Source organism: Callithrix jacchus, chromosome 22 (genome assembly GCF_049354715.1).
Source record: "Callithrix jacchus isolate 240 chromosome 22, calJac240_pri, whole genome shotgun sequence".
In the NCBI taxonomy this organism is placed as follows: Eukaryota; Metazoa; Chordata; class Mammalia; order Primates; family Cebidae; genus Callithrix; species Callithrix jacchus.
The window spans coordinates 1,858,218-1,880,227 of NC_133523.1; the positions used below are offsets into that span (position 1 = coordinate 1,858,218).

General features: G+C 61.1%; 1 protein-coding gene across 1 annotated transcript; it reads left to right on the forward strand.

Moving 5' to 3' along the window:
- Positions 1-64: 64 nt before the first annotated feature.
- CSNK1G2 (casein kinase 1 gamma 2) lies at positions 65-21,944 on the forward strand (the record flags this gene model as incomplete). The annotated part of the gene is made up of 8 exons (XM_078361622.1): positions 65-281; positions 12,010-12,459; positions 20,403-20,443; positions 20,538-20,607; positions 20,698-20,846; positions 21,151-21,385; positions 21,455-21,540; positions 21,612-21,944. Coding segments are annotated over exons 2-8 (1,101 nt in total), but the record flags the coding sequence as incomplete, so codon positions are not given.
- Between the last annotated feature and the right edge of the window lie 66 nt (positions 21,945-22,010).

The following is a 22,010-nucleotide window of genomic DNA, read 5'->3' on the forward strand; positions in this document are numbered from 1 at the left end:
TGTGGTGATGTCAGCCAGGGTCTGTGACATCACTCAGAGAAAGGGGCTCTGGGGCCCTCCCTGGGGACCTGGCCTGGATGCAGACCACATGGAGGACCCTGAGAAGAACAGGGGAGGTAGCGGCCTGAGACCGGGATTGGGGAAGGGGGTGGCTCTGGCCCCAGAGCCTCGTGGTGAGAGCAGCCCCTTGTGGGGATGGCTCCCATCCCCTCTTTGGTGCCCGGGAGCTGTCCTTCGTGTGCAACCCTGAGCCGGCACTGTGTAGGTTGGGTGGAGGCTGGGTAAGGAACAGCGTCCCCTCCTTCCACCCCAGGATTGTTGCTTTTCACTGTGGGCCTTGGGTGTGGCAGGGCAGGCCCCCAACCCGAAGGCCAGCGTGGGCACGGTGGGTGCCCGGCCCTTGTGTCCCCACTTCCCTCCAGGCCCTTCTCCGGTTTCCCTCGGGCAGCCCTGGGGGTCGGCACACCCCAGGAGATGCCGGGGTCTTCCTCCTTGGTGACGGACGGGTGCTGGGTCCTGACTGAGTGGCAGGTGCCTCTGGGGAGTGCCCTGATCATTGTGTGCCCTCAGAAGCTGCTGAGTCTTGGGTTGGTGGTTCTTGTTGGTGTGGGTGGGGGAGCTGGCACCTTCTCCCTGCCTGTGGAACACAGGGTGGCCGCCCTGCCTGTCCTCCGACGGCTCCTCTGCTGCTGTGAGGGCTGAGGGTGCAGGCGGTGACTGTCAGGGCCCCTCCTGAGGCGGGGAATGCAGGCTGGGGCCACTGCGGGCAGCAGGTGTGCCAGCATCGTTCCCGTTTTGCACTGGCCTGCTCCCTGCTGAGGTTGAGGCGAGGTTCCGCATCGTGGGTGTGTGCCCAGGCGAGGCTTAAGGGGTCTGGTGTGTGGCAGGTGAGGCTCCTAGGGGAGCTTCTCCGTCCATGTCAGGCTTGTGTGGGGGTGTGGCTAGGCCCTGGCTGTGCTGCTGGCCATGACCTCTGCAGAGAGGCTGTGGTGAGGTGCTTGAAGGCGCGGGCTGCCCTGGGTATGCAGGGAGTGCTCAGTGGACCCCTGTGCCCCCACTCGCCCCAGGGCTGTCCGTGGAGCTGTTGAGGTGGTGCACACCGGCCCTGGGCTGCTGGGGAGCTGGTGTGTGTGCGTGTGTGTGTGTGCGCGCGCGCACGCGCGTGCGCTCAGCTCTGCAGGGTATAGCGGAGTTCACTCCTGGCCCTGAGGCTGGGGAGAAGGATGCCAGTGCTCATCCAAGGGACCCAGAGAGAAGGTGGCAGCCCTGACTTGCCTGGGCCACAACACCTGAGATGGCCGTGTCCGAGCAGCAGCACCCCCGGGGCGGGCCTTCACCCCACCTTCCACATGGTAGGGTCCCTGAGTGCAGGGTCTGTGCCTTTCTCATCCCCCCGACTCCAGGTCTCGGGGCAGGGGTGCCAGGACCTGAGAGGTCACGGTCACCACCTGGATGAGAAGCCTGGGGTGGCACAGAGAGCCTTCTGGGGGGTGCCGGGAGCAGTGGGGCCCTGGGCCCAGCAGAGCAGCGCCCACTTCAGTGGTTTTGGGGGCTGGGGCTTGTCTGCAATTGCAGCCAGGATGGGGATTTGGTGCTTTTTCTCTGCAAAAGCCAGAGCATACGTAGCTGAGTCAAGACCAAACAGCATGGGGGCGCAAGCCCGTAGTCCCAGCTGCTCAGGAGGCCGAGGCGGGAGATCGCTTGAACCCAGGAGGCACAGGTTAGTCTCGCCACTGCACTCCAGCCTGGGCGATGGAGCTAGACCCTGTCTCAAAAAACAGAAGACCACGCATTGTGGCCCATGAGGCCACTCTTTGTCCTCAGTCCCGGCAGCCATGGCGCAGCATTCACCCTTGTGGCATGGGCTCTTCCGGGAGTTGGCATTGACCCTCTGCAGTGGGGCTAGGTGGGGTGTGCTGAGTCCCACCTGGTGGCCTGAGTGTTGAGGATGGGGGAGTGTTGAAGGAGGGGGCAGCAGGAGACGTGGGGCCACAGGTTATGCCTGCATCTGTGGGGGCTGTGAAGAGACACAGATGTCTAGAAGCTTCTGCCTTGGGGCCAGGAGGATGCCCCAGCTTCCGGAATTTAGGGCTCAGCCTCGCTGAACCTGACGGAGCAGTGGTTGACTGAGTTTAACTCAGGCCATTAATCACACGTCACTCATGGTTTCTTTGGGGTTTTTTTGAGGCGGAGTCTTGCTCTGTCACCAGGCTGGAGTGCAGTGGCTCAATCTCCACTCACTGCATCCTCCCCCATCTCTCAGGCTCAAGTGATTCTCCCGCCTCAGCCTCCTGAGTATCTGGGGCTACAGGCACACACCACTGTGTCCGGCCAGTTTTTATATTTTTAGTAGAGGTGGGGTTTCACCATGTTGGCTAGGATGGCCTGGAACTCCTGCCCTCAGGTGATCCGCCCGCCTTGGCCTCTCAAAGTGCTGGGTTTACAGGCGTGAGCCACCGCGCCCCGCCATCACTCATGGTTACTTAGTGGAAGAACCTGACCAGGCCAACAGCTCACCTGGAGGAGAGAAGGAGGGAACAGGCGGGGGTTCTGCAGGGGCAAGGCTGGTGGCAGTGCCCGCGTTCGTCGGTCTCACCCTGATGCGTCCTTTAAACGGTGCCACTCGGAGCCTGGGGGTGGGATTGGGCCCCAGGGGTCCCCCAGCTGTGGAGAGGGTGAGCCAGGGACAGCTAGGAAGAAAAGCGACCTGGATGCAGACCCCAGCTCCCTCCAGGCAGCCCCGCAGGCTTGAGGGCCACTGCTTCGGGAGGGACAGCCTAGATGAGAGCAGGCGGGTGGCCCCGTGGCCAGGAGGGGACCTTGCCCAGCCTGGAGGCCGCAAGGACAGGAAGTAGGGGGGTCACAGGCAATGCAGATAGGAAGCAGAGTCAGGGAGACATGTCCCGGGATGTGTCGTGCAAACCATGTGCTGAGCCTGGGAGAGAACGGGGCTGCCCCTCGCGGCTTGGGTGGTGGGTGTGCGGAGGGCCTGGGGTCGCTGTTAGGAGGGACGGCGAGTGCAGGCGCCTCAGTCTTCGCTCCGTGTTTGTCCTCACCGAGGGAGTTGAACGATGCCTTTGCCCCTGCAGGGCCCCGGGCAGACTCCACACGCTGGGCCACTTTCACGGCTCATCACACAGGCAAAGACAAGGGTACGAGGGACCCCGGGTTGCTGCGGGTGTGGGCATAGAGGGGCCTCTGAGGGCCGCTGGTCACCTCCAAACAGCTGCTGGATCTCCCCTGGAAACAGTAGGGCAGGTGCTTGGCGGGCGCTGTGTGTGTGGCACGGCCAAGGCTGAGGGCCTCCCGGGGCTCCGGGCACATGGCAGAGCCAGCCTCATGGCACCCTGTGCTTCCCCTGTGCAGGGAGAGCTTGGAGGTGCACGCCTGTCTCGTTCCATAGTGGGGAGTCGGGACGGGTACTGACCACCCTGCTCGATTCCTAATGGGGTACCTGAGGGACCGCGGTGGCCAAGCAGGTGGCTCCTCCTTAGTGGGTCTGCAGGCCTGGAAGGCAGTGCAGCCTCGTGAGGGACCGTCCTCTCGGGTCCTGTCTGCCCTGCCTGAAACTGAGGGGATCGGGAGTCCCAGCATTCCCGCCAAAGCCTGTGCCCAGTGCCTGTCTAAGCCTGTCTAAGCACCCTCGGTGGCCCCCAGAGGGTGCTGGGCCTCGCCCGGTCCTTTCCCGGCACCTGGTGTATATGTGGAGGGAACAAGAGCTGCTGGGTAATTTCTGGGTGACTGAGTGTATATGTGAGGGAATGGGAGCCCGGCAGTGCTGCCTGCAGGGCTCAGCGGGGAGGGGACACGGGGTCGGCGCTCCGAGCGGGAGGGTGGAGAGGGCTTCAGCTCTGCCAGGCACGGGCCGCAGCAGCCAGTGGTGAGTGTGGGTGTGGCATTCGGCTCCAGGTCCTCAGCGTCCCCTCCCCACACGGCTTCCCAGTCCACATCTCCGCTCACTCCCAGAGTGCACGTTGGTCTTCATAATAATAATTGAGATGTGAGTCTCGGGCTGCCCCCGCCAGCTGTGTAACTCCCATAGCTCAGCGCCTTTAGCTCTTCTCAAGGCTGCGGCTCCATCTATGCTGTCTGACTGAGGACAGTGCATCCTCCCAGCACAAAGGGATGGATTTGTTCTCCAGGTGCAGTCCGTGGTGTCTGCTCTTGAGGCTCTGCTCTATGGCCTCTAGCCTCTCGGCTTCACCGAGGGTTTAGGTGGCTCCCTCTCCGTGCCTGTGAGCGTCCCCACTCCCTTGTCTAGAAAGGAGCTGGAGCCCTGGGGCACAGCTCACCGAGAGGGTGGGCAGGACATCTTTCCTGATGTGACATCGGGGTGTCTCTCCTGCCTGGACACTGCCCGCCCAGGGTAGCACAGACCCCACAGGCTGGGGTGCAGTCCCCCAGCACCAGCCTCCCCCACCTTTAATGCCTCCCTGGGTCCCCGCACCCCCTGGCTACACATTGCAATTCCCACGACCCCCGTTTGGGCTCATGATCCTCCAGCAGGACTCCTAAGAACCCCGGGAGGGAGTTTCTTACTTGCTGTTGTTGTAAAGGGCATGACCTGCGGATAGCCAGGCGGAAGCCCCCACCCACACCTAGGGCCCCGTGTAGGGGTGTGGAGCTTCCCTGCCCTCCCTGGGTGCTGGTCCTGACCCTCCCACTGCCAGGTGTCTGTGTCAGCACTGGGGATTGCTTAGGAGACAGGCGTGCCTGGGACCTGGGGCCTTCTCGCCCTCTGCCCACAAGAAGGCCTCCAGACCTCGCCTGGCCTCCCCTGCTTCTGTGTGCACCCGCTGGATGGCCTGAAACATGCACCCCCCGAATGGCCCCAACGTCCTGCTGCTTTCTGGTAAGGGAGAGCCAAGGCCTGTGTCTCAGGACGCTGCTGCCTCTCGGGCAGCCTCTGGCCTTCGTGGAGAAAGGCAGCAGTGCCTTGCTAGCATGCCGGACTCAGGTGGGGACAACTCCCGGGCATGTTCCCTGGGGATGTTTGCCACGAGAGTGGATCCAGCAGTGTGTCACACTGGGCTCTGACGCACTGCTGGGTCCCCCATGTGCCTGTGCTTGGGGTCTGCATATGTCTGTCTGTGCACAAGTGTGCAGTTTTGCTTTCTGGTAGGATGGAAAATCTAACAGTAGGCTGGCTGAGGATGTGGTGGCTTACACCTGTCATCCAGTACTTTGGGAGGCTGAGGCACGCGGATCACTTGAGGTCGGGAGTTCAAGACCAGCCTGGCCAACGTGGGGAAACCTTGTCTCTACCAAAAACACAAAAAACTAGCAAGGCATGGTGGGTGGTGTCTTTAATCCCAGCTACTTGGGAGGCTGAGGCAGGAGAATCGCTTGAACCTGGGAGGTGGAGGCTGCAGTGAGCCGAGATCACACTACTGCACTCTGGCCTGGGTGACAGCCTAAGACTCTTGTTTTAACTGAAAAAAAAAAAGAGTTGGGGGGCTGTGGCTCACACCTGTAATTCCAGCACTCTGGGAGGCTGAGGCAGGCAGATCACCCTGAGGTCAGGGATTCAAGACCAGCCTGGCCAACGTGGTGAAACCCTGTCTCTACTAAAATAGAAAAATTAGCTGGGCTTGGTGGCGGGTGTGTGTAATCTCAGCTGCTTGGGAAGCTGAGGCAGAGAATTGCTTGAACCTAGGAGGCAGAGGTTGCAGTGAGCCAAGATTGTGCCACTGTACTCCATCCTGGTGACAGAGCAAGACTACATCTCCAAAATATATATATATATATATATATACACACACACACACACACACACACATAGGCATGGACGTTTCGGCCCCTTCCTGTGGATCCCAAGAGGGTTTCCAGAGGGAGAGTGTTCTGTGCCAGTGGGTTGGGCAGGGGAGAAGCAGTAGGGGGAAGGCAGGGGACAGGCGGCGGGGGGAGGGCAGGGGAGAGGCCCTAGGCTCCAGTTTTCTCTCCCATGGATGCGTCACCCCCATGGTGGTCCTCTGCAGAAGTCTCCCTGTCCACCTTGTTAGCTGTTGTCTACGTGGGGTTGAAGGCAGCTGCTGCAGTGGAAGGACAGATAGATGGATGGGCAGGGTGTGACCGGGACAGCCCAGTGTGACCCCAGCCCAGGCCATCACGGTTGGGGCATTCTTGGCGTTGGTGGGCTGTTCCCGTGGCTCTCGTGGCCGTGGAGGGGTATGGTCGGGGGGGTGGGGCGGTGTGGCGGGTGGAGGACCTGAGCCTGGCTCAGCCGTCAGAGCTGCTGCTCCTTTCCCTATATAGGCATTGGGTGGGGCTGCCTTGGATGTTCCTCGTGGCTGGGGTGTGCGTGTCACCCTGAGTTTCCAGCCATTCTGAGGAGCCTCGCTGGAGGGCCCAGCGGCCTGTACTCCAGGCCATGCTGTCCATTTCTCCAGAAGGTCCTGCTGGTGGGTGGTTCCAGGAGCAGGGCCTCGGTGGGGGATACCAGGACAGCGGAGCCTGGGCGCCCTGTCCCTGTGACGGGAGAGAGATGAGCTGTGGCGGGGGCGGGATCTGCGCCTCACGGATCCCTTTCCCAGGGCACATGAGGAGACTGCCCCCCCAGAACGCCCAGGAAGGAAGTTACATTTTAATATGGGTTGGTTTAGAGAAACTAGGTTAGCCATGTGTGGGCGTTTCTGGATGTTTGGACAGTCAGGGGAGTTGGCAGCTTGAGAAATCTGCCCACTAAGCTGGGCAAAGGGCGCCGACTGTCATCCCTTCACCCATGGCCACTCGGTCACATGAGTGTCTCCGGCCCCTCCCTCATCTGCAGCACCAGCGCACCGCTGCACCCCTGACCACCCAGTCCTGTGGAGAAAACTGACATCTAAAAGCAGGAGTCAGCCGAAAAACGTGCATTCAAAGCACACCCCCAGCATGGATGTGCCCAGAAGCACAGAACTGGGGCCACCAGCGCATGCCTGTCATCCCAGCACTTTGGGAGGCCGGGGTTGGAGGATTGTTTGAGCCCAGGAGTTTGAGACCAGCCTGGGCAACACAGCAAGACCCCATCCCTATCAAAAAAAAAATTAGCCAGGCGTGGGGGTGCATGCCTGTAGTCAGCTACTGGGGAGCCTGCGGCAAGGGGATTGCTTGAGCCTGGGAGACAAGTTGCAGTGAGCTGAGGTGGCGCCGCTATGCTCCCTCCTGGGTGACGGAGCCAGACCCCGTCTCATGCAGTGAGCTGAGGTGGCGCCGCTGTGCTCCCTCCTGGGTGACGGAGCCAGACCCCGTCTCATGCAGTGAGCTGAGGTGGCGCCGCTGTGCTCCCTCCTGGGTGACGGAGCCAGACCCCGTCTCATGCAGTGAGCTGAGGTGGCGCCGCTGTGCTCCCTCCTGGGTGACGGAGCCAGACCCCATCTCAAAGCAAAAACAAAAAGCAAATGTCACAGAAGGGGTGGGTGGGTGTGTAGGAATCAGACCCTCAGGCGCGGCGGGTGGAGTGTAAGGACACGCCGGGCAGCTCCTCAGTGACGCACACGGAGCTCCCATCTGACCCAGCAAGGCCACTCCCAGCTACATACCCAAGAGGAGTGGACAGCCACGGCCACACAAAGGCCTGTGCAAAATACAGCTGCGGAGTCCAGCAGCCGGACGGTGGCTACAGCCCAGATGGACGTCAGCAGACGAGGTGGCGTGGTGTGGTCCTCCACGCACCCGAACGTGACCGAGCCCCGACGCAGGCATGGCGCAGACGCACCTTGAGGACATCAGGCTCAGCGAGAGACGCCAGACACAGGACTCGTAGTGTGTGATCCCATTTCTATGAAATGTCCAGGACAGGACAGGGGCGGCGGCACACGCCTGTAATCCCAACACTTTGGGAGGCTGAGGTGGGTGGATCACCTGATGTCAGGAGTTTGAGACCGGCCTAACCAACGTGGAGAAACCCTGTCTCTACTAAAAATGCAAAATTACCCAGGCGTGGTGACATGCGCCTATCAACCCAGCTACTTGGGAGGCCGAGGCAGGAGAATTGCTTGAAATGGGAGGCGGAGGTTGTGGTGAACCGAGATCGCGCCATTGCACTCCAGCCTGTGCAGCAAGAGTGAAACTCTGTCTCAAAAAAAAAAAAAAGAAAAGGAATGTCCAGGACAGGCCCAACCCCAGAGACAGGGATCCACATGGTGGTTTAGTGTAACTTTCTCATGAGAGTGAGATCCGTAGTACTCTGTCGTGAGTCTGCTGTGGCCCATCCATTATTTTCTTTCTTTGAGACGGATTCTTGCTCTTTCGCCAGGCTGCAGTGCAGTGGCACAGTCTCAGCTCACTGCAGCCTCCGCCTCCCGAGTTCACGTGATTCTCCTGCCTCAGCCTCCCGAGTACCTGGGCTCACAGGCATGTACCACCTCGCCTGCCTAGTTTTGTTTTTTTGAGACGGGAGTCTCAGTCTGTAGCCCATGCTTTAGTGCAGTGGCACGATCTCGGCTCACTGCAGCCTCCGCCTCCCGGGTCCTGGTTCAAGTGATTCTCCTGCCTCAGCTTCCTGGGTAGCTGAGCGTATAGGCATGTACCACCACGCCTAGCTAATGTTTGTACCTTTATTTTTAGTAGAGGTGGGGATTTCACCATGTTGGCTGGGCGGCTGGTCTTGAACTCCTGGCCTCAAGTGGTCTGCCTGCACCCGCCTCCCAATCTTGCATCTGCTGAGATTACAAGCAGGAGCCACCATGCCCACCCTAATTTTTGTATTTTTAGTGGAGATGGAGTTTCACCATGTTGGCCATGCTGGTCTCGAACTCCTGACCTCAAGTGATCTGCCCACCTCGGCCTCCCAAAGTGCTGGGATTGCAATAGGAGCCACCATGCCCAGCCTCTGCAAAAAAAAATTTTTTTAATTAACTGGGCATGGTGGTGCATGCCTGTGGCTCCAGCCACTCTGGAGGGTGAGGTGGTAGGATCGCCTGGGCCCAGGGCGTTAACTGCAGCCAGCTCTTACTGTGCCATCACACTCCAGCATGGGTGACAGAGTGAGACCCTGTGTCAAAACAACCACCGAAAAAACCCAGGTTCAAGGTGAAAAGCAGCAAGTGCAGATGGAGATACGTCAGCCAGCATTCAGACAACACAGCCAAGATCGTTGACGGAGGTGGCTGCGCTCGGCGGATTTTCAGTGTGGAAGAAACAGCCTTCTGCTGGAAGAAGATGGCACTGGGCTTTCCCCAAGTGGGAGAAGTGCTTCCCTGGCTTGAAAGGAGAGGCCCCCACTCTTGTTAGGGGCCAGTGCAGCTGGTGACTTTCATGTGAGGCCAGGGTTTTTTACCGTTCCCCAAATCCTAGGGCCCCTGAGAAGGATGCCAGACCCACTCTGTGCTCTAGATAGGACAACAGGGCCGGGCGAGGTGTCTTACGCTTGTAATCCCAGTACTTTGGGAGACCGGAGCAGATCAGGAGGTCAGGAGTTCGAAACCAGCCTGCCCAACATGGTGAAATGCCATCTCTACTGAAAATACAAAAATTAGCTGGCCATCGTGGCGGGCACCTGTAACCCCAGCTACTCGGGAGGCTGATGCAGGAGAATGGCTTGAACCCGGGAGACAGAGGTTGAAGTGAGCCGAGATCGCGCCACCGTACTCTAGCCTGGCGACAGCATGAGACTGTCTCAAAAAAAAGAAAAAAATAGACCGGCCTGGATCTGGGTGACAGCACACCTGTTAACGCCGAGCTTACAGAATATCTGAAGCCCACGTTGAGAACCGCTGCTCAGAAAAAAGATTGCTTTCCAAACATGCCTGCTTGTTGATGCACGGGCCGCCCCAGAGCCCTGACGGAGACAGGCAGACGACACGTTTCCGTCCTTGCTGGCAGCATCCACTCTGCAGCCCGTGGATCAATGAATGAATGAATGAATGAATGACTCGGAAGCCAAGATGACTCCTTGGCATGTCATTTATGAGTGAATGAATGAAAACGTGTCACTCTGTCACCCAGGCTGGAGTGCAGTGACGCCATCTTGGCTCACTACAGCCTCCACCGCCTGGGTTGAAGCAGTTGTCCTGCCTTAGCCTCCGGAATGTCCCGCAGCCTCGGTTGATGAAGCAGCAGCAGGTTGGAGAGGACCGACTGCAGTTCCGAAGACATTCTGCTGTGGGTAGTGGATGCGGTCAGGCAGCCCGCCCCGCGGAGAAACCTCATGGAGGGAAGAGTCCGACCGTGTGGCCAGCTCCTTTGAAGTCAGGGTGTAAGAAGTTGCCCCAGCCTCCCCAGCCTTCAGCTGCCGCCGTCCACATCCGGGCGAGACCCTCCTCCGGGCTCACGCACAGTTCTGATGATCACACCACGGCTTAGCAGTGTGGCACTTGCATTTCTTCATTATTTAAGATGGGGTCTCGCTCTGTCGCCCGGGCTGGGGTGCAGTGGCACGATCATAGCTCCCTGCAGCCTCTGCCTCCCGCGCTCAAGCAATCCTCCCGCCTCAGCCTCCCGAGTAGCTGGGGCCACAGCCTGCGGCACCACGCCGGCTTAATTGAAGCGTGTCCGCTGTTTGATCAGACAGCGCTACCGCACACGTCCTAGACCACGGTGCGCTGGGAGCATGACTGCGGTGCGGAACCCTCCGGGCTGCCTGGGATGATCACAGGGCCCTTCTCAGACAGGAGCACAGGGGCCGCGTGCCGTGAGGCAGATTGCCACGCCAGTGCCTTTGTCCAGCTGGGAGCTCCTGTCCTTCCAGTTTCGCCAATGGCTGTGTCCTGGTCGCTCTTCCCTTGCACATCTCGGGGGACGGCAGCCAACTCTGGTTCCCCCTTCTCTCATGAAGGTGGGGCATCTGTCTGCCTGGAGCCCCGGGGTGGGGTGGGGGAGCGGCTGAGGCCTGGGCGAGGAAGGACCTGGCAGGATTTGTGCGGACTGGCGGGTGGCCTGTGGTGGCCCCGGGTGCAGGGTTCTTGGCCTCCTGGGCGGGTTCCTGGCTTGAGGGCGTCAGGAGGTGACAGCCACATCCCTGGGGTTGCTGTGCCCTAGAGCTCAGTTAATCCAGTCTAGTCCTTTGGTTCTGCAGGTGGGGCCTCTCATCAGGGCCTGCGCTGAGAGTGGGCTCCATGCCAGCTGGGGTCTGCTGGCCCCCTCGCTCCAGAGAGCGACCCACGGAGTCCCCTCAGCCATGAGCCCTGTCCAGACTCTGCGTTTCTCTGTGGGCGGCAGCGGGTTCTGGGGCCCTTGGTGGCCCTGGGCTTGGGAGCATTTAAGGTGGTGTGGACACAGTGAGGGGCTGTGGGCTGGGGTCCCACCATCCCAGGAGCAGGAACTGTGCATTTGTTCTCAGGACCAGAGGCCTCTGTCCTTTCCCCTGGGCTTAGGTCACCTTTGGCTCCACTTGTCCCTCAGGCCACGCCGGTCCCTCCCCAGCTCCGCTCTGCACCGAAAGGGCTGGGCTGGACCCACCCTGGCATCATCACAACCCTGAGTGGCGTTCAGCCCGCCCCACTCCAACAGTGGCTACGGGAGAACGAAGCCTGAGCCTGGGTCAGGGCCGGGAGCCTCCTGCCCTCTGGTCCGCCCTCAGCATCACCCAACAGCCATTAGCAGGGGCAGCCCAGTGGCTCCCGTGTCCCTGCCTTGGGCCTGCCTGCTGTCACCTGCTTCCCCCCTCTTTCTTGGACAGCCCAGGGCCTGGGGGCAGAGACCATTGCGTGGCCACTCTGTGTCTGGGAGTGGACTGCCCCCAGCTTTAGGACCCTCAGGGCCTCTCCCTGGGATTGGCAACCATGCCCTCCTAGCAGCATGCTCTCCCACCCGTGCCACCCTCCCCCACCCCTCTCGCTCCCCAGAAAGCCCCTGAGCCCCACCCTTTTCGTGAAGACCTCTGGCCTCTGATGTCATGCAGCGTGTGCTTCCCAGCTGGGTTCTGGGATAGGGATGGTGCTTGTCATGCCCCGGCCTTCAGAGCCCCTTCCAGCATAGCAGCCGCCTGCCCACATCCTCCACACCCTCCACCCCTGTCCTCAGTTGCTTTGCAGCCCCGACCCCACGGGGGCCTTGCTGGCGCTCACCTGTGCCTCTCTTTCTCCACAGCTGTGAACTGTGAGCTTTGAGGCAGTGGGACCTGTCAGCAGAATGTCTCCTGCCCCCAAGAGCGACCCCGAGGCCACCAACATGAGCGCCGCGGCCTGGCCGGCCCAAGCGCCTGCGTCTCAGTAGCCGGGAGCTGCGGGCCCCGCCCGCCCGCCGGCCGCCGGGATGCACTAGCTCGGAGCAGCCAGGACCTCGGGTTTCCACAGACGTGGGACTTCCGCGGCAGCAGAGTCACCGTGGAGAGGCCGGGGTATCACAAACTTATGGATTTTGACAAGAAAGGAGGGAAAGGGGACACGGAGGAGGGCCGGAGAATGTCCAAGGCCGGCGGGGGCCGGAGTAGCCACGGCATCCGGAGCTCGGGGACCAGCTCGGGGGTCCTGATGGTGGGCCCCAACTTCCGCGTCGGCAAGAAGATCGGCTGTGGCAACTTCGGGGAGCTCCGCCTCGGTGAGGCCCGCTCGGCGCGGTGGGGCAGGGCGGGAGGCCGCTGGCAGGGCCGTGCCTGGGTCACAGCAGCCTCTGGCGGGGCCGCCCTAGGTCACCGGCAGGTGCGTTGAATTGTGGGTCGATCGTGGTGTGCGCCTCCTGGCGAGGAGGTTCTGCGGGGACGGTGGGTTCTGGCCCTGTCGCCTTTTTGGGAAACAGTTCTGTTGGGAAGCAGATGGCCCAGAGCAGGCCGGGCCGCGAGGAGCCTGAGTGCTAAGTCAGGAGTGACTTCCACTGCCTATGTCCACGCAGGACGAAGCCCCGGAGTTGACCACAGGCGCGTGCCCGCCACTCTGCTCGTGGGAGGTCTTGGCCGGCCCAGAGCGGGCGTCGGGTGGCTGGAGTGACTTGTGGCAGTGACGCTGTGCACCACTTCTAGCTTCACCCTCTGAAAGACAGTGCCTGGCCCACCCGGCTCTGTCCTATCTGCTCACACCTGCCTCCCCCCTGCCAGGCATGAGGAGGGGCCTGAGGGCTGAGCCTCTCACCAGCCAGGGCCACCTTCCCAGGGTGGGGGTGCCTGAAGATGACCCCAGGCCTTGGGGAGCTCTGACCACGCTTGGGGCCGGTCCCAGTTTGTGGTGAGCTGTGCCTGGGAGCTGGATCATCCCTGAAAGTCTGTTAAAGTCATTTTTGGTGCTGCTGGATGTACAGCAAACGCCTGAGCTCCTGCGGGAAGGCACGTGGCATCTTTTACTGGGGTTCTCTGGGGGACCCAAGTGCACCCCCAGTCAGTGTCTGTAGTGGTGGAAATCGGGGTCCTTGTGAAGGAGTGAGGGATGGGCAGGTCCAAGAGGCCACCGCTGTGTATCAGCCTTACATTGGCGCCCACAGCAGGCGGTACCAGAATCTGGCCCCTTAGCCTGATGAGGCTGTCAGATGAGGGAAACTGAGGCCCAGGGAGTGGATGTGACATGGCTGCACCTTCAGGAGCGGCTGCCCAGGGGCACAGGAGCATGGGCTGTGGCCACCTGGACCCCAAGAATGTTTTGTGGCCCTGCTTCCTACCCCTTGCCTCAGTTTACCCACCTGTTAAATGGGGATGAATGGCAGTTGCCACTTGTGGGCAGAAGTGGGGTTCAGCAGGCAGTTAGTGCGGCAGAAGTGTGTGTCCTGTGAGTCGAGCAGCTTTTCCTAGGTGAGGGCTGCTCTGGGGTCACTGCTGGCTGCTTCGCTGTTTTGTGTGTTTTTGAGGTGGAGCCTTGCTCTTCTGCCCAGGCTGGAATGCAGTGGCGTGATCTCTGCTCACCGCAATCTCTGCCTCTTGGGTTTAAGCGATTCTCCTGCTCCAGCCTCCCGCGTAGTGGGAATTACAGGCACCTACCACCATGCCCGGCTAATTTTTTGTATTTTTAGTAGAGATGGGGTTTCACTATGTTGGCCAGGCTGGTCTCTAACTCCCGACCTCATGATCCGCCCTCCTCGGCCTCCCCAAGTGCTGAGATTACAAGCATGAGCCATGGCGCCTGGCCACTGTTCCCCTTGGCTGCACCCAGGGCCCCGGGAGGCCGGCTTGAGGCCCTATCCCAGCCATTGGGAAGGCGGTTGGGATTCCACCTCTGTGCGCAGAGGCTGGGCGTGGGCCACGAAGCCTCACTGCCTGTCCGACAGCCTGTGGCTTGGGAGTCCCTGGGTGCCGTTTCTCAGCCAAGAGACTGAGCTTTGCCTCCTGGGACCTGTGGTCTCCTAGCCCTGCGTGTGTGTGCATGCTTACACATGCAGACACATGCAGATGTGCACACATGCCCACACATGCATATGTGCACACTAAAGCACACAGGCACGCACGGCCACAAACGTGTACACAAGCACACAGGCACATCCGCAGACACACCTACATGCACATCCACACACATGCACATCCGCACACACACCTCCACACATCCGCACACAGGCATACACGGCCACAAACGCGTACACAAGCACACATGCACATCCGCACACAGGCATACATGGCCACAAACACGTACACAAGCACACATGCACATCCGCACACAGGCATACACGGCCACAAACGCATACACAAGCACACATGCACATCCGCACACGCACACATCCATCTGCACACACATCCACATCCGCACACGCGCGCGTTCACAAACAGGCACGCACAGCCACAAACGTGTGTACACATGCACATCTGCACACATGCACATCCCCACACAGGCATACACGGCCACAAACACGTACACAAGCACACATGCACAAGCACACATGCACATCCGCACACGCACACATCCGCACACGCACACATCCGCACACGTGTGCGTTCACAAACAGGCACACACAGCCACAAACGTGTGTACACATGCACATCTGCACACATGCACATCCGCACACAGGCATACACGGCCACAAACACGTACACAAGCACACATGCACATCCGCACACATGCACATCCGCACACAGGCATACACGGCCACAAACACGTACACAAGCACACATGCACATCCGCACACATGCACATACGCCTGGCACAGCCCGCGACCTGCACCCCCAGGAGTGGCCCTGGATGGCTTTGGGATCCCAGATGGCCACGTGGGCCCTTGGGTAGCGGTTGCAGGTCCCCGGTGACAGCCGAGAGCGGCACGTGAGTGGCTCCAGCTTTCAGGAAGCTGCGGTTCGTGCTCTTCTTTGCCCTGGCGTCTGGGTGGCGTGCGTGGGAGCTGATGTCATGGCTTCTGCGTGCCGGGAGGCCGTCCCGGAGGCCATCCCGCAGGTCTTCATCTGTTCCTGGCGCAGGCCGCAGGGGTTTCTGGATGTGGGCTCTTCTGAAAACTGCCCAAACAGGCCTGAGCAGCACGGGCGTCTGAGCACTGCCTGGGCCCCGCGCTCAGGGCTGGCGGTGGCTGGTGCTGAGCCTGTTCAGGACTCAGGTTGCTGAATATTGTTGCTTGTTGAGAATGTTCTAGAATGAGTCCATTCTTCTGTTTTCGAGGTTCTGTGTTTGGTTTAAAAGGCAGACTATGCTCTACTTAGGTGTGGTTTTCTGACTATCCTGCTTGGGGCCCGTTGACTCCTTGGAGCTGTGTTGGTACTTTTTAAAATTAACTTTGGAAAAATGTGAGCCATTAGTTCGTGGAACATTTTTCTACCTTAGCTTAGCTTTTTTTTTTTTTTTTGAGACGGAGTTTCGCTCTTGCCACCTACCTAGGCCTCTGCTCACTGCAACCTGTCTCCAGGTTCAAGTGATTCTCCTGCCTCAGCCTCCCGAGTAGTTGGGATTACAGGCACCTGCCACCACACCCAGCTAATTTTCTGTAGTTTTAGTAGAGATGGGGTTTTTCCATGTTGGTCAGGCTGGTCTTGAACTCCTCAGGCATTCGGCCCGCCCCAGACTCCCAAAGTGCTGGGGTTACAGGCGTGAGCCACCACGCCCGACCAGCTTTGTTTTTAGACGGTCTCACTCTGTTGCCCAGGCTGGAGTGCAGTGGCACAGTCTCAGCTCACTGCAACCTCTGCCCTCTGGGTTCAAGTGATTCTCCTGCCTCAGCCTCCCGAGTAGCTGGGACTACAGGCGCTGTCACCACACCCAGCTAATTTTCTGTATTTTTAGTAGAGATGGGGTTTTTCCATGTTGGTCAGGCTGGTCTTGAACTCCTCAGGCATTCGGCCCGCCCCAGACTCCCAAAGTGCTGGGGTTACAGGCGTGAGCCACCACGCCCGACCAGCTTTGTTTTTAGACGGTCTCACTCTGTTGCCCAGGCTGGAGTGCAGTGGCACAGTCTCAGCTCACTGCAACCTCTGCCCTCTGGGTTCAAGTGATTCTCCTGCCTCAGCCTCCCGAGTAGCTGGGACTACAGGCGCTGTCACCATGCCCAGCTCATTTTTTGTGTTTTTACTAGAGACCAGGTTTTACTCTGTTGCCCAAGCTGGTCTTGAACTCATGACCTCATGTGAACCACCTTCCTCAGCCTCCCAAAGTGCCGAGATTACAATCGTGTCTGTCTGGAACCCGCAGTTTTAGACCAGCCCAGCCCTGCCTTTGTTCTGGGTTCTGGCTGTGTGTGCGACAGCAGTGCCTCAGCCCTGGCTGTTGGCCTCACCTCTGTGCTCGGCTGGCGCCGGGCTGTGCGACGGCTGCGGCTTGCTGTAAGATCGCTCCTTTTCCTCAGCCTCCAGCCTCTGAAGGCCATCGTGACTTTTGCGTTGCTCGTGGCATTTTGAGCCCGTCTGATTCTCCGTTGGGTCTCTGCGCCGAGGCTTCCCACGTGCGCGTTCAGTTTGGCTGTCTTTTCCTTCCAGTCTCTGAACACGTCTGTGCTGTTTTAGTCTGCTTTGTGCTTTGCCACAGACTGGGCCATTGATGATGAACAGAAATTGAGAGAGGCTGGCGAGCCCCAGATTGAGGGCGGCATCTGGCAAGGAGCTTCCTCCTGTGTCTTCCCGTGGTGGTGGCAGGAGTGAGGACCGGAGGGGCCGGATTTGCCCTTTAATCAGGAACCCACTCCATGCTGAGGCAGCCGAGCTGAATCGGGGATCAAGTTTCCAACACGTGACCCTTGGGGGACGCATCAGAGCCACAGCACTGTGTGAAGTGATGTGTGGGCTGCTGCTGACTCTCTTCCTTGTCACGGTCACGCCCCGCTTACCTGTGGGACAGCCTCACTGGGCGTGGCCATGGTGTGTGCCGTGAAGTGTGGAGGGTGTGATCTCCTGGGCTGGGCCCTGCATTTGTCCCGTGGCTCACTTTGCTTCTGTCAGGGTTGGCACAGGGCTGAGGGTGACATGAGGGACTTTAGGGCCAGGGAGCCCTGCACCAAGGTATGGACCTTCTGGATTCTAAGCTGAAGCAGGATCTGGGGAGGACCCCTCCCTCCGGCTGTTGGTGCTGTGTCCTCCAGAACCTCCTGAGCCTCTCTGGAGCTGTTCTCTGCCAGGCCTCATGGGCTATGCTGCCCTCCACATGTACAGAGCGCTGCCGGGGGCGCCATTCGGCTTCCAGAGCCCAGAGTACCCAGCCTCCTCCAGGAGTCCATAGATCCCCAGGCCTCTGACACTGCTGCACACGCCCAGCCCACACCCAGGCCTCTGACACTGCTGCACACGCCCAGCCCACACCCAGGCCTCTGACACTGCTGCACACGCCCAGCCCACACCCAGGCCTCTGACACTGCTGCACACGCCCAGCCCACACCCAGGTCTCTGACTCTGGCTACACACAGCAGCAGGGGTCAGGCGAAGAAGGTTTCTTCCGCAGAGCGGAGTGGAGGAGCCGGGAAGACCGCATCACCATCGATGCATCAGAGCTTAAAAGGCCTGCTCATCAAGACAGGACATTGCCAAGCACGAGGCCAGCCAGGCTGGGGACAACACTGGCGAGCATCTGCCTGACCGTCAGGGAGCCACAGCTGGATGATAAATGCATAGATGTCAGAGGGACAGCATCGCACGCAGGCGGGCACTCTGCCAGAGAAGGGGGCAGCTGCCTGCAAGATGAGCCACACCGCCGCATCCGCCACAGCTCTGCTCTCGAGTCAGGACTGGAGACAACAGGGCGTCCCCCAAGGGCGGATGGGCAACCACTCCCATCCTGTGAGCCGTGGCTCAGCGCCGGCCAGGCACACACCGTGCACCAGGGCAAGGGGCCCACCACAAGGGTGGCCTCTCAGGCAGGGAAGAGGAGATGGATGGGGGACCCTGGGCTCTCCCTCTCAACAGGACCAGGACTATACAGGAGTGGGCGGCTGCCAGTGCTCACCAGACAGCTGTGGGCATCCCACTGTGAACCCCACCTCCGATGGGCAAGCACAGGAAGGGCACACGTGCTGAAAGAGCCTGCAGGTGGAAGATTTGGGGGAAGTGTCCTGAGCTCTAAAACTTCGAAATCTGGCTGGGCGTGGTGGCTCACACCTGTCATCCCAGCACTTTGGGAGGCCAGGGCAGACAGATCACCCGAGGTCAGGAGTTCGAGACCAGCCTGGCCAACATGGTGAAATGGCGTCTCTATTAAAAATACAGAAAATTGCCGGGCGTGGTGGTGTGTGCCCCTGTAATCCCAGCTACTCGAGGCTGAGGCAGGAGAATCTCTTGAACCCATAAGGGGAAGGTTGCAGTGAGCCAAGATTGTGCCACTGCACTCCAGCCGAGGCGACAGAGCAACCAGTCAAGAAAAAACTTTGAAATCCATCTAAGACGGGACCAGTGGACAGCAGCTGTGAGGACGGAACCGTGTGGCAGGTTTAGTTCTGGGGCCTCGGTGGTGAGTGTTGGATGTTCAGGGCACGGCCCCTTCTGTTTTACGAGGAGAGTTTTCTAATAACATGTTACGTTGGGGGAAAACATGGGAGGTGAACTCATTTGTTTTGGAAATGCAGGGAGCAGCCCTGGTCCCCGGCTCAGTCTTGGAGGGGGGCGCCCTGGTCCCCGCCTCAGTCCTGGAGAGAGGTGCCCGGTCTCCAGTGTGGCCATCCTGCATCCTCATGATCCTGTGTGCTCAAGATGCCACCTTCTCGAGGCTGTTTGGGGAAACTGACAAGCTGATTAAAACTGTTGAACTGGAGCCGGGCAGTGCTAAGGGCAGGGTGATGCCGGAAGGAGCCCCAGCGATTCCCGTGCTGCAGGGCATGCCCAAGACTGGGCACTAGCAGGGAGAAGAGGCTCTCAGGGCCCAGGTGGGACCCCCAGTCTCAGACTGTGAGGTCTTGACTGTGTGCGGCTCAGCCGCAGCAGGCTTTGGGGTTTTGCATCCACTTAGCAGGGTCTCCAGGGTACCCTGCCAGTCCAGCTGCAGCAGGGCAGGAGGAAGCAAAGGCCTCTTTCTGCAGGGAATGCTGCTCGGGCAGAGGCAGCCGATGGCAGACCCAGCGCAGTAACCCAGCTGGCCGGTGCCTGAGAGATGGGGCTGCCCCATGTGGTGCCTTGTTCTGCCTCGGGACAGGTCGCCCAGAAGACAGTGACTGCCCCAGTGCCATCCTCAGCTGGACCCACGTGGGCGCCGGCCACTTTTGTGCATGTTGCCTGGCTCGGCTGCCTTGGGGAGCCTTCCGGGCCATGTGCCATGTGGGCCCACTGGCCGATGAGCGGGGCCATGCCCACTTCCAGGCCAGCTTGCACAGCTGATCCTTCATAGCTCCCCTGCATGAAGGGCTGGCCTCCTCCTTCCTCAGGGGCTTTGGGCCAGCACAGGGGCTCTTGCCTGTCATCCAGACGCTGTGGGAGGCTTAGGCAGGTGGATCGCGTGAGTTCAGCAATTCAAGACCAGCCTGGGCAACTTGGAGCAGCCCATCTCCATCTCTACTAGAAACACAAAAATTAGTTGGGTGTGGTGGTGTGCACCTGTAGTCCTAGCTACTCGGAGGCTGAGGTGGGAGGATGGCTTGAGCCCAGGAGACATCTCACCACTGCCTGCCAGCCTGGGCAACACAGCAAGACCCTGTCTCAAATAACAGTTACAGCTTCCTGCCTTCTGCACTTGCCTGGGACGGGACCGAGCCCTGGAAGTCCAGCATGGCTGGTGGCCCCAGGAGACAGGACCTGTGCTCCTGTCTTCCCATGCATGTGGGCTGCAGGTCCCTGTCCAGCTGTGCTAAGGTCCCGGTTCCTGGGGGCTGGTGAGGGCCTCCCCATGCGGGAGATGCCATGCCCTGGGGGCGTCTTTGAGGAAGGAGTAGATTGCAAGCTGTGAGAAACCTCCCTGGCTAGGGAGGGCTGGGGACGGTGGGGAGGGTGGCAGATACCCAGGCCTGAGGTGCTGTGAACCAGGACAGGTGCTGGTGTGGGGAGGACCTGGCAGGCCCAAGGGCAGTGTGCAGGCAGGCTGGGCCCAGGCCTGGCTGCTGGGCAGGGGGTACTTTTAGGGTGAGGGTAGTTCTTTGGAGGGTGGTCCCTTTTGCCTCCAGCCTGGGGGTGGGCGGGCTGGGTAACCCAGGGTGAGAGGTGCTGATGGTCTCTGTCCCCACAGGAAAGAATCTCTATACAAATGAATACGTGGCTATCAAATTGGTGAGTCGGTCCCTCCACCCCATCCCCGCTGAGGCACCCCCAGGGATTTCTGGGCAGCTGTGGGGCCCCCAGTGACCCGCACCTGTGCCCCTAGGAGCCGATCAAGTCCCGGGCCCCACAGCTGCACCTGGAGTACCGGTTCTACAAGCAGCTTAGTGCCACAGGTACCGGGCAGCCCGCGGGTGGGGCGGGCGCTGCGCAGGGGCAGGGAGGGGGCTGCTGCCGCACGCCCGTGCGTCTGTCCCCTGCCGCAGAGGGCGTCCCTCAGGTCTACTACTTCGGCCCGTGCGGGAAGTACAACGCCATGGTGCTGGAGCTGCTGGGGCCCAGCCTGGAGGACCTGTTCGACCTGTGCGACCGGACCTTCACGCTCAAGACGGTGCTGATGATCGCCATCCAGCTGGTGCGTGGTGGGCGGGACCGGGAGGGAAGGGGGCGGGGACAGAGGGAGCACGTGGGCCCGGGGGGCAGACGGGGGACCACGTGGGCGGGGCCGGGAGAGAAGGGGCGGGGCCAGCGGGAGCACGTGGGCCGGGAGGCAGACGGGGGGGGGGCATGTGGGCGGGGCCGGGAGGGAAGGGGGCGGGGCAGGGGGGCAGACGGGGGACCACGTGGGCGGGGCCGGGAGAGAAGGGGCGGGGCCAGCGGAAGCACGTGGGCGGGGGGGGGCCTGGCACAGCCTGCAGACACCGCTTTGCCACCTGCAGATCACGCGCATGGAGTACGTGCACACCAAGAGCCTCATCTACCGGGACGTGAAGCCCGAGAACTTCCTGGTGGGCCGCCCGGGGACCAAGCGGCAGCACGCCATCCACATCATCGACTTCGGGCTGGCCAAGGAGTACATCGACCCCGAGACCAAGAAGCACATCCCGTACCGCGAGCACAAGAGCCTGACGGGCACGGCGCGCTACATGAGCATCAACACGCACCTGGGCAAGGGTGAGCTGCGCGCGCGCGGCGGGGGGCGGGCGCCCGGGCCCCGCTGAGGCTGCGTCCCTGTCCCTGCAGAGCAGAGCCGCCGCGACGACCTGGAGGCGCTGGGCCACATGTTCATGTACTTCCTGCGCGGCAGCCTCCCCTGGCAGGGGCTCAAGGTGCGCGCGGGCCGGGCGAGCAGGCGGGTGGGGCGCGGGGCAGGAGCAGGGCTGACCGCAGACCTCCGCAGGCCGACACGCTCAAGGAGAACCAAAACGCAACACCCAACGCGCCACGCCCACTTGAGGTGCTCTCCCAGCCCCCCCCCCCCCCCCCCCGCCCCCGCCCCGCCCGCCCCCCCCCCCCCCCCCCCCCCCCCCCCCCCCCCCCCTTTCGCCCCTCCTTCTTCCCCCCTTCCTCGCTCCTCCCCTCTTCTCCCCTCTTCTCCCCCTTCTTTCCCTTCCCCCCCCTTTGTCCCCTCCCCCCCCCCCCCCCCTGTCGCCCTCCCCCCCCCCCCCCCCCCCCTCCCCCCCCCCCTCCCCCCCCTCCCCCCTCCCACCCCACCCCCCCTCCAGGCTCCCCCCCCGCCCCACACAAAAACCAGGCCCCTGGGCCCCCCCCCCCCCCCCCCCCCCCCGCCCCCCCCCCT